Here is a 13054-nt window from a genome sequence, read left to right on the forward strand (position 1 = left end):
TCAACTTCTGTCCAATCAGTACTCACTCCCACTGACATAGTCCAAGTCTCTGTATCACCTTTAAGACAACCACTTCCTAATCTGTCTTAGCAGTCTATTGGGGAATTACTTTATCTTTTTTGCTCCTACAACATCCAATTCCTCTTTCTCATCTTCACTTCATCTACTGACATTTTCTATTTCTCAGAGAAAACTGGAGCAATCAGAAGAAAACATCCACATTCTCTTAACCACACAGATCCACTTACCAGCATATATTCTCCCTCCCTGTCTGCTTCCACAGTTCCCAGAAGGTAGGAACTACACACGTTCCTATTTAATGCCAATCCTTTCACATGCACCATTAGAATTCTTCTACTCAAGGATACTGCCCTGGCAATTATTCCCTCTCTCTACTACCTCTCTACAATTCTTTCCTTTCTACTTTATCTTTCTTAATAGGATACAAACATACTATCATTTCTCCCATTAAGAACAAAGCAAAGCAAAACAAAAAACATCTCTTGATCACACCTCCCAAATCACCTACTCTCCCATTTTTTGGACTGCCTTTTATAGCAACTTTCCTCCAGGGTGCTCTTTGACTTGAAGCATTAACTCCACTCTCCCTATTCCCTCCTACTGCTATTCAATTTGTCTTTCATAGTAACCTCCCCACTGAAACTGCTCTTCTACTGTACTGAGGACCAGCTCCTTACTAAAATCAAAGACCAATTCTGAGTCCTCACCTTTCTTTACCTGCTGGCAGCAAATGACAGAGAAGAAGCCTTCTTATCTTAATACACTTTCTTCACTTGGTTTTCAGGATTTTCCATGTTGTCAGGTCTCCAACCCCACAGTCTCCTTTGCAGGTTCTTACTCTTCTTCCTGATCTATTAAGTTTAGCCTGCCTATGCCTCTGGCCTTGGTTTGCTTTTTTCTTTTTAGTTATCTCTGGTATTCTCACAGTGAGTTTCTTGACTTAAAAAACCATCTCTATTATTTTTTTTGACAACTCCCAAATAATACCTACAGTCCATACGTCACTCGTGAACTCCAGACTTTTATATCTACTTCCTTATCTCTGCTTGCATGTCAAATATACATCTCAAAATTTATCATTTCAAAAGCCAAAACTCCTGGTCTTTTTTTGGCCCCAAATCTACTTTACTATAGCTTTCCCCATTCCAGATAGTAACTCCATTATACCAGTTGCTTGGGCCTAAAACTTTAACAACCCAAAAGTAGTTCTTCAGATTACTGGCTCTGCCTTCTAAGTATATCCTTATCTATCACCGTCACTGCCACTAACCTGGGTAAAGTCCTGTAATTTCCTGTACATCACATCTTCCAGAAAAGCAATGTAGATCTTTAACAGTATTTCTCCCATAAGAAACAAGGAAAGTAAAATAATATACCATAGGCACAGAATTCTATTTTGAAAAGAATACACTATTACCTTTTTTCCTAGCTTGACTTGAGGTGGAAATGGATCTCAAATTCTTGCCTCTCCCAATGTCCTTTGAAGTTTTCTTTTCAAAGGTAGAAAACATCTTGAGTGGTGAACTGGGTTTGCCACAGCCTGAGCTCCTAACGGATGCATATAATCCACTCTGGGGTTTTCTTTTAAGCAAAGGAGGTGCACTTCTGGCCTTCTTGTATGGCACTTGTTTACCAGTTACAGTCCCTTCTCCAGAACTGAATTGAGATCTAAAAGTCTATACAATGAACACAAACTCTTTAGTGTCTAAATAAACTTCAATTACTGTTGTTAATGAACACTTAACAGATGGCAAAATAATAGTAATTATCAAATAATATAGTTTGCAAAAAGCAAATTAGTAAAGTTCTCTAAAATTCATCAGAATTTAAGCATTTAAAGCATATGTTCAAAGTTAGTACTAAAATGAAGTAATGCAAATAAATAAAACGGATTAGCTTGCCTGAAAGCAAGACATGATTACCAAGATGAACATAGAAGAACATATTTTGAAATGACATTTGAAAACTTATTTTTCTTTTCTCTAGACTTTCTTAGATGCTTTAAAAATTGTATTAATACCCTCCCTTATTCCAAAAAGAATGAGATGATATATAATACACAATTCAAAATTATAAATAGAATACATGTAGAATATCTGGACCATGAAAATTATAAAGCAGAAAAGATAAAAAAAAAAAAAAAGACAAATGAACAGTGAGGTGTAAGTTCCTTTAACTCCTGTAAAATGCCAACTTGGATATCTAAGTGCAAACTATGGAAAAGACTGAACAATAAGCACTATACTGATGAATAAACTTTATTTTCTTAAACTATTCAAATTCTGGACTATATACTTTTGTATCTTGTTAGTACATAAAGAATGGCTAAGAAAGCTAATATTATAATTAAAATGGTTTTTTGAATTGGGGAAATGGCAGGTGGTGGTAATAAATATCACCCTCACTCAGAATCTTCTGTGGGGGTTAGTATGTAATCAACCCCACTAGCTTATACTTATTTTTAGTATTTATATGCTTTACATAACTTTATTTTTTAAAAAATATTTATTTTTTAGTTGTACACAATATGTTTATTTGTTTTTATGTGGTGCTGAGGATCGAACCCAGGGCTTTGCATGAGCTAGGCGAGTGCTCTACCACTGAGCCACAACCCCAGCACATAACTTCATTTTTCAATACAGCAAATCAGTTTAGATTATAAGCACTTACTTTGTTCGTTTTGTCATCCCGAGGTAATAATGAAGTATCAACAGATATTTTTTTCTTCAAAATATCAAGGTACATTTTATCAATGTGTTCTTCCATAGCAGTTACCACTGGACAGCTATTTTTCATAGTTTCATTTGTTGTCTTTTGTAAAATCACGTTCTCATTTTTGTCAAAATATCGGTTCACGTGTCTTGGGTCTTGAGACATAATATTTGCATTCATCTTAAGGGGTAAAGAGCTAACATATTCTGCTTCTTTACTATCAGTCACTTTCTTAGAACTATAAACAAAAACAGGATACAGAGAATAAACTCCATGTAACACAATTCCTCAAATATTAAGTTATACACACAGAGATATACACACTATAAGTTGCTGACTATCCAAATTAAGTTACAAATGTTAAATATATTATTTACAATTCTGGTTAACATAGGATACTCACATAGTATCACATAACTGTTTTTAATTTCAGATCATTTTCATGCAGCAGAACAGAGTACTATGCAGTATAATATATAAGTGACTGAGACCTACTTTAAAGAAAGGCCATATCAAACAAGACTGAGATTGTGCTTTTGCTTAAGAAAAACATAATATAAGTTTAAAAATGAACTTTTTGTAATGAACCTTTTGTCCATAGTTTTTTATTAAGTCAGCATGCATTTGAAGCAGAAAAAACATTTACACATTTCTGGAAGAAACTAAAGAGGTAAGTATAATTTATGCCAAGAAGACAGTATAAACACTAAGAAGCATAAAATGTAATCATAATATGGAAATTTTTAAAGCAGAACAGAAAAATCACTAGATTTTAAAACCATTTCTGTATTTTAAACTACTTAAATGAAACAATTCAAATGGAAATGTACTAAATTTGGTTAAATACCAGAAAACTATGGGGACTCCAAAAAGTGAGAATTGTTTGTTCCCAAATTATTTAATCATAATCATAGTCAATTAAGTCATTTAATTTTATAATTAATGAAATAAGATTCAAGAAAAGTTTAAGAGGCTACCAATTTCCCAAATATGGACTGGCTTCCTAGAAATTGCTAAACTTAAGTAGTTGAAATCATCAGAATATGTAATAGTGCTTTCCCTTCTTCACAGCAGCAGAACCTAATCAAGATTGTTTTCCATTCTTATTGGGTATTAAGTAAATAATACTTCCTTGCTACTTTTCATCTAGATGGTGCCTGTCACTAGTTCTTGCCTTTGGAAATGTAAATGCTAGGATGATAAGAGATCAATGCAGTGGCTTAGTGGTCAGGTTGTGGGTGGGAGGAAACTGATAGCAGAGTCTGAAGATCTGTTTTATAGTACAAAACACGTGCTAAACTGGCACCTACAACAGCTTATAAAGAAGAGCTTCTTTACCTACTAAACCTGGAGTACTAAGATAAATGGCTGGACAGAACAGATTTTACTCCTATCTACTACTGGCTGCTTTCACTTAATAAGATATATAAAAAAAACAGATGAGCTCCACATAGACTGGTCTGGTTTATAAGGAACAATATAAGGGAATAGACAAGAGTCTAGAAACTTGGGGCCCACTGGATTCACTCTGTCTGTCTGGACCCATAGAATAAAACTATGCGTTGATAAATGGTATAAGAAATGAGGTTTTATGAGACATCTCAGTCAAAAAGAATTCATCAGTCTCTTGGCAATGAAGATATCCATTTCACATTTAAGGTTCTATTTCCCAAAATATCCAAAGAGCTGCAAATAAACTGAGAGCAAAACCAAACAAACAAAAAAGAGTTTCAAGGAACCCTAGATGTAAAGCAGATTTAAAACCTTTGTCTAGCAAAGAACTTTAAGTGCAATTACTGGCATATGGATCTAACTGGAATCAAACAGATCAGAAGGTTACTAAAAACTTTCTGAAATCACACAATCCTATTTGAAACAAAACAAAAATGCAAAATGTCAGCCCCTGGGAGCACTAAAACTACCTATAGGCAAGAAATGGATTGAAAAAGCAGTGTAGCCCCCAGGATGGGCACCTGGTCCTCACAAAACCTACTTTGGTTGGGGCCAATGGTAATAACATACAAGATGAATCCTCCAAAGATGGGAACCAGGGGCTATACAGAACAATATCTCGCAGACTAGAATAACTTAATCAAGGAAAATCTCCATCCCCAAAGTGGGGGGTCTTTACAAAGTCATTCCAGTGTTTTCAAAGTTGCAACACTGGTTGCTGTGTTTTCCTCATACTTTCCTTTTCTGAATAGGAGTATTTGTTGTAGTTTCATCATTATATACTAAAAGGAAGCATATAACTTGCCTTTTTACTTCATCCATTGGTGGACAAGGTGGAGCCACACCCAAACCTGATGGAGAGGACTGCGCTTCATCAGGAAATCCTGGTCCTTCAAATGGAGGCAGTCCTGAGTGGTACTTTGGGCTATCTGCTTTAGGGAGAAGATGAGTGTGTCTATGTGTGAAGAAGAGTGAAATGGAAATTTCATTATTAGAAGGGTATATTCTGACAGAGATAATTACAAAACTAATTTGCTTTTCTTTCTAGGCACATAAGCAAACCACATTTCTCAAACCTCTTGGAATGGTTAGCTAGTTAGATGTGTTCATTTTTACCAAGAGAATGTGAGCTGACATACTATGGCCCTTCTGTGTTGAGGCCATTAGAAGAAAATCATTCTCCTTCCCTATAAGCTTGCTGGGTGATGCCCAGCAAGATGACAGAAACAGTCTGAGTCATGAAATGACTGTGTGGAGCTGAGCCCTACCCTCAACCCCACTAACACACCTCCAAACAATAATACTCTGTGAGCAGTCTCCCCTTTAAAAATACTACCTAGCACTAAAGATAAGTGGAAGAATACTATATTTAGCAAGAATTTTAGTGTAAACTTCACTGTATTATTTCCTCCCAATAGGCCAAATGTGGAAATAATGACAAGAAATCACTTCCATGTACATTTACATGATGAGAAGTAGTGCAGGAAGGGCTCAGATGTGTCTGTTGAACACAAAGGAGCAAGCAAGTGACTAGATGAAAGTCTCACAGAAATATTTCATAAAGATTAAAGATCTGACAACACAAATGGTTAAAGATTGCCTGTGTTCTCTGGTTACAATCATTTGAGCTTGGGTAATTTATTTATTTTAGCCTTCAAACTCAGTTTTCTTGTCTGTCAAACAGGAATAATAATGGACTATGCCCATGGGGTTGCCTGAAGGGTTAAATAATGTATGTAAAGAACTTTGCATTGTACCTGTGCATGGTAAGCATGAGAAATGTGAGCTGTTGTGACCACCATCTGGTTCTTATGAGAGTTCCACCACTAGGTTTGGCTTAATTCAGGTTCATGATTTGAATGATGAGAATAAAGAAGCTTGTCTTATATATTATGAGGATCATGTGACATGGGATGTCACACTGTAAATGCGACATAAAATGCAAAGGTTACTGTAAAGTGCTATTCTGTGTCGAAGAATCACATTGGGTTGCACACTTTTCTATTAAACTGTACTGGCAGTAAAGCATTTTTATGAAGTCCTTTTCTCCTATCATCACAGAACTCACCCTGTGAGATTATGGCCAGTCTATGACTAAGTCAAAACTTACTGGTTTATAAAGAAGCAAACCACAATAAAATTTACTTTCCCCAAACTGTGAATAAACTCCTTCTATTCTATTGAAAGTTGAAGAGATTAAATTTTTCAGTGAGGAGCTTTAGTACTAATTAATGGTAGGAACTTTCTTAGTAGCAAATTTTTTTAGCACTAGAAGAATTTTGATAATTATCGGAATGAGAATAAATACAAAGAGAGCATGCAGAGGCTTATAGGTAGATACACATGAGTAATTTAGACATTAATAATTCACTAGGAAGGAGTAAGTGGAAAAAAAACGATTGCATAAGTTTCCAATGACAAAGCAGTACACAAATAAGCAACTAAAAACTCAATGAACCAATCAATTCACCTGTACAATACATTCCAAAAAACTCATACCTGACAGGTTGTAAATCAAGACCAGTGATCCCAAAAGAATCTATTCTGATAGGTTTCATTAGCTCCTCTACTGTGGGCAGATCTAAGAGGGGAAAAAGTTAAAGGAGAAACCAAAAATTGAAAGGCAATTACTTAATTTTCATTTTCTCTAATGGACATAGTTAACAAAATGCACAATAAACCCAGCTTCCCACCATAATGTGTTTGTACCAGGAAAGTCTCCTTTGATATTTATCAAATATCAAAATCAAATACATATTTCTAATGTCAATATCAGGTTTATATTTATATGTTTGCTAAGTATGTATTTAGTTGAGATCTTAAAAATCTTTAATATAGGTACATTAAAAGTAAAAAATGTCAACTAAGTTTTAATTTGGTCAAAGCATATTAGAAGAGGAACTGAAATTTTATTCTGTTTGATTCTTTTTAGTTAAAGCAATGATTCTGGATTTCATCTGAATAAATCCTTCAAGTTCAGAAACAGAAACAATCACTTAGACAAATTATTATTTAAATTAAACTACACTGGAAAATATTTAGAGAGGGTTTCAAAGAGTTGAAACTTATATCCATCCATCCATCCACCCACCCACCCACCCACCCATCAGCTTTTACCAGATTCAGTAGTAGAGATGTTTTTTGAAGACTCTTCATTTTCTTGAGGATGATCTTTCACTAAGTTCTTGATATTTTCTACTGTATTACTCTCAGTTCTTTGTTCTTCTGCATCTTCCAAAGAATGAGCTATATGACAATAAGCATGATGTAGGGCTTCAATGTCACTATTGCTCTGTCCATAAGACAGGCCTATTGAAATAAATATAAATTCCTAGGTATAATTACATCATCAACACATGAGAAATATAAAACACTATTACCCTTTCTCAATCCAATTAGGAATGGTGAACAAGGCTGTAGGACAATAGCAACACTATAAAAGCACAGCAAAGTAGAAACCTACATAATCCATGACTATAGCCTATCAATATAAAAATCACAACAGGCTCAATAACTGTATTTTAGCAATTTGAGACCTGTCTGACAAGGTGACTGTAAAGTCTGACCTCACTAGTTACTGCCCTCTCTTCCCATTATCCTTAAGCAACCTCTTTGCATTGTTTAAAACTGGATAAAAATTTCCCAAACTGACACATTCCTTTGAAGGATTCTACCTTTCCCTTACTGCTACCATTCTCTCTCTCTCTTTCTCTCTCTCCTGTTCCAAACCATCTTGTAGTATGCAGTTTTTTCAATTACAATTTATTCTTCTCACTGTGCAATCCACTATTTATTCCAACAACTTGCTAAAGCTAATGTAATCCAAAGTAATTTCTTAATGGCCCAATCCATCCATCTTTAGTACTTTTCAAACCTGTGAAACACCTGCCATTGTCCTTTTCCTACTGATTTGTTTCTTCTTCCTTTCTTTGCCTTGGTCTGCCTACAAAGCTGAGGGCTGCTTCTCCATTTCTTAAATTCAGTGGCTTATCCTGGGAAGTGGGGTGTCTATCTTTAGCCCTCTTTTTTAACCTTCTATTTTTTTTAAGATGACTAATTCCATTGAGTCCCTTAAATTTTTAACTATTACTCATATACTCATGTCTCCCCAATCTATGTCTTTTGTCCTTATCTCTTTTCTAAATAAATTCTTTAAGACCTTTAGATTATCAGATAAGTACATCACATCTAACATCAAATAAATAACATCAGATAAATTTATTATATTCCTCTCCCTCACCAAAACTTGTTCTACTGTATTTCCTATTTTAGCTAATGAGAGTATTATTTACTCAGTTACCCCAAATAGAAACCTTAATGTCACTGTTAACTCTTCCTTCTATTAACCTTCTCTTCCTACCAGCTGACAAATAGATTCTATAAGGAATAATTTGAAGAAACGAATCACAATAATGTCAGATATTAGAGTGTTTTCTTAATCATTTTTTAAATTTTCATTCCTAGCAGAAGTTTCAAAATTAGAGAATAAGTCATAGAAGAGGGGAAAAAAGTGAAAGAAATAGGGTGACCAGTCTTTTCTTCCCTTGATATTCATAGTTAATTGTTTAAAAATTTATACGTGTGTGTATGTATATATATAGCTTCACACATACAGCTTTTCTTTTTTATATACTTTAAACTGTATAGTGCACACCTCCGAAGGGCTATTTTCAACTCTAAAAGTAAGAAACAGTTGAGTGCTATTTTCAACTCTAAAAGTAAGAAATAGTTGAGTGCCACATATGAGCGTATAAGAATACCTTATGGTGAAATGTCTTTCTAGCTAATGCTTCAGGTCACCAGGGCTATTTGGAATACAGTTCGAACAGAATTAATAAGAGTTAAGGGGCAGAGATTTTCTAAGAGGACATGAGGACAAAGATCTTTCCTGAACCGAACTTTCCCTCTAAACCACCAGTCACACTTAGAGTAGCACTACTGAAAGAATTTTTATGAAAAAAAAAAAGAATACAAGCAAAATTTTCTGTCCTTTACAAATATATTAGTTCACTTAAATATCTGCAGAATATTCATAAAAGAAATGACTCTGATGATGAATGTTTGCACCCAATTTAATGGGAATGAGGTGTCAGAGGAGCCTCCAGGCTTTAAAGCAACAAAAGATCAAACATGCAGAAAAATAAATGACCTGAAAGTTAGGAGAAGGAGGATAAAGACAACAAACAAAAACAGCAGGGAAAGGTACTTTTTCCTAACCTGAGTCCTTTATCAATCATATTAAAATTAATTCCATGAACATGAAAATTAACTTTTCTTCAGGCATTTTAGGAAAAAAAAAGTGAGAGGGGGGAGGCTTACTTATATACCTATTAAAAAAAGAGAAAACTATGTAATTATTTTATACATATTACAAGTAAAAAGCTTCCTATATTTTTCAAATTTAGAAAATTGAGAAGTGTCAAATCCTGTTTTTCAGAGGAAAGGGCCTAGTTTCATGGAGCAATAGTATCATTCTGTGACACTATCCAGTCATGCAGCCATAGCACAAAATGGTACTTGCCTGGGAGACAAATGAAAGTAAGGGAAAGGTTACATCTGGCTTGATGCTAAGAAAATATCATTTTTATATTTGATAATGTCTTAATACAAAAAGCAGAGAATTTCACAAATGATATCACTTATAATAAGAGATAATCTTTGACAATATTTTAATCAAACCATCTACTTATTATTAAGAGAAACATGGTAAACAAAACAACCATCAAAATTATCAGTTTTAATACCAAGTTCAGATGCTCATTTGAAGACTTCGGACTGTAATTTTGAAATACACTAAATTTAATAGTTCACAGCCCCAAAGTGCTTATACTATATCCTTCAGGTTCTTTATTATAGCAGAGGATGATAATCTTAGCAATGTACTGCACATTATCTCTATTGACAATTATAAGACCTCATCTTAAAGAAGAAACAGGCTTAGGGTAATTAATTGTCTGGTGTCACACAGCTGGTAAGTGGCAAAGCTAGGACTATGAATCCATGTCTAAATGATAGAAAATTCATGCTCTACTATCTTCTAGTAATTGACTAATCAAAATATTTCAGTCAAGAACATTTAAGAAACAAAACTTAAGAACTACAGCTTTTTACACATTGGGCCATCTTAGAATTTTTGTGTTTAGCAATACACTTCTCATTTTCGAGTTTTTCTTAACAACCCACAATAGCAGTTTTCCTACTGTTATAAAAATAATCACAGTTTTTCAGGGAAAATCTTGGGCTCCACAGATGTTTGGTTAGCATCACACACAAAATTATGCTTTGGAACTTAAAAATCATAATAAAACCTGATCTTCCTACTCATGTAATTTCCAAAACAGTGGTATTTCGAAGACATAATATTTTTGATAACTTTTGCCTTCTCTTGTTTTTATGCATATCTTAAAATTTCTCTGGCTATCCTCCACATATATGAGCTTCTTATAATTACTTCTGATTAGAAAAGTTGTAGTTTTGCATTGTTTCATTAAAATAATTCCTGTCTGCTTACTGAATACTGTGCAAGTCGACTATCATCACATCTATGTGGCATATTTATTCAAATAAATAGTAGCAGGGCTGAGGGGCATGGGCTCTGCACACACTTTCATTATGGTAGAAGAGTCAGCTGGTCAACAAGTGAGTAACATCCTTGATGGAAAAATTCTGTCTCATACAAAGATCTAATTTTTTGACTTTTATATCTATATTTGAAGATGAAAAAAGGTTCAACAAATCCAGACAGTGATGACTTTTGGAAGTACAGTAACTAGAAATAAGAGATTTGACAGGACATTGTGGTCTGGGTCTTCTTTTGTTTTCTGGTCTGGTTGCTGATTACATGAGTGTGTTTAGTATTTAAAAATTCATTAAGTTACACTATTATGATACATGAACTTTTCTACAGGTATACTATACTTCAGTAATAAAAACAAAAAAATAAAATAAAAATGAAATGCAAGCTGATGTTTAGAGTTTGTGATTCAGTCACTGTTCTTTTATCCAAGTGTCTGAATAAGTTTAGTTCACTAATAAATATCCTGAAAGACTGCAAAGCAAGCTGATTAAAAAGTTCCCATTTGCAACTATTCATGTGGTAAACCAAGAATATTTTTTACTATACAACAAAAACAACATATACTCACAGTGGAAGACTGACAGTGTTGTGAGAATATAACAAAATTTTCAAAAGACCATTTTATTGTTTTCACTAATTTTATAGGTAAATGTTACCAATGTATCCTTATATTCTTATATTGAGAGAGAAAATAGCATTTTGCCTATATAGAGAGTTCTATATGAAATTTCAACCAGAGATAAGGGTTTCATTGCTTGAAAATGTTTGAGAAAGCATTGTCTCAAAGATCTTTTGAGACCAAAGCTTTAAGAAAGACTAGTTAGTTGTATCCTAGGATTTGGGGATGTAACCTAGTTTTTTACTAAAGAAAGGAAACTTTGGAAAAGCATAGTAAGGCAACGATCCCATTTCTTCTACACATGACAAATTAAACTGAATAGTTTGGAAAGGCACAGCAAATTAATTAATATTCACCTACACTTTGCTTCAACAGCATCATTCTTGTAATTATTTAACCACGCTCAACTTGATCCATCAGCATTAAGGGTCACCATTAGCAAGTTCTGATTAAATTGTTAAATACCATAGAAAAATTTAATTAGAAAAAAGACTTAAAATTTTGTCAATATGGTTATTTTACATGTTTCCCTAAGGAATGAAACCAGTTAGTCATAAAGTATTCCATATTTAGAGAATAGACAACTTTTCCCTTTTACCTGTTCCTGTCATTTCATTTTCAGTCTTTTCTGGTAGGGCCTCTGGCTTAGTTGTTGCTTTATCTTGTTCATCAAGGTTTACCTCTTCAATAGAGTCTAATGAATCAAGCAGCACAACTGGAAGAATATAAAAGAAAAAAATATAAGGAACGTAGAAATGTGTGTGGTTCCTTTGATCTAATAAAATTAATCATGTGCATAAAACAAAATAAAATGCATAAAAATAGATGTTTATACATAAATGGTATATAATTTTTTGGGGGGTAGGGGGTAACCAGGGACTGTACTCAGGGTTACTCAGTTGCTCAGCCACATTCCAGCCCTATTTTGTATTTTATTTAGAGACAAAGTCTCACTGAGTTGCTTAGTGTCTTGTTGTTGCCGAGACTGGCTTTGAACTCTTGATCCTCCTGTCTCAGCCTCCTGAGCCACTGGGATTATAGGCATGCACCATCACACCTTTCTAAATGGTATATCATTTTATATGTATGTGTGTATAAATATATATGCACAAAAAAGTAGGCTAACATTTGCATACATATTTATGATTATATACAGGTCTGATGTGTATTTATAAGTGGAAGGCAAAGGGCCTGAGAAAAATAAAAGGAAACATTCTTAAATGTAACACTTGATTTAAGATATGCTCATGATTAAGAAAAGTTATGAACTTTAATTCCTTAGAGATATTTAAAAACAAAAGAGTGATTTTTCAGAATTATTTTGATAGAATTTTGAACACACTAATTTTTGGCCAACTAAAACACATGAGTATACATAATATTTACCATTAGCCAGCATACGGGTTTTCTCTTCTTCCTAATTTAAAGGATAAAAATAATTATATAGTTCGTGAAATCAAAAGTAGATAAAACAACTTCAATGCAAACAGTTACAAATTTGAAAACCAGTGCTTTACTCCACTGTGAGAAGAACAGAGACCGCTTTTTAGGTTCCCATCACCACTCTCATTCACTGATAATTTTCCAAGCCTAAGGGACTATAGTTCTGAAAGAACTTCTAAAAATCTCTTTCAAACCTTGCCAATTACTAAAACTAATTTAGTCCTTAAAAA

The 13054-nt window shown here is 33.9% G+C and overlaps 1 protein-coding gene across 3 annotated transcripts in view; it reads right to left on the bottom strand.

The window, feature by feature from the left end:
• The window catches only part of Cep162 (centrosomal protein 162), an 88152-nt gene that overhangs the window by 48267 nt on the left and 26831 nt on the right, over positions 1–13054 (bottom strand). For 2 of the 3 annotated variants that reach the window (XM_048804766.1, XM_048804813.1), the window contains exons 8-14: positions 12768–12798; positions 11980–12096; positions 7303–7494; positions 6685–6766; positions 4991–5140; positions 2692–2971; positions 1439–1697 (exon numbers count right to left, since the gene is read on the bottom strand). In XM_048804766.1, coding sequence (XP_048660723.1) covers positions 1439–1697; positions 2692–2971; positions 4991–5140; positions 6685–6766; positions 7303–7494; positions 11980–12096; positions 12768–12798 — 1111 coding nt within the window. The remainder of the gene's footprint in view (positions 1–1438; positions 1698–2691; positions 2972–4990; positions 5141–6684; positions 6767–7302; positions 7495–11979; positions 12097–12767; positions 12799–13054) is intronic. The other variant, XM_048804876.1, reaches the window with a different exon arrangement.

Source organism: Marmota marmota, unplaced genomic scaffold, assembly GCF_001458135.2.
Source record: "Marmota marmota marmota unplaced genomic scaffold, marMar, whole genome shotgun sequence".
Lineage (NCBI taxonomy): Eukaryota > Metazoa > Chordata > Mammalia > Rodentia > Sciuridae > Marmota > Marmota marmota.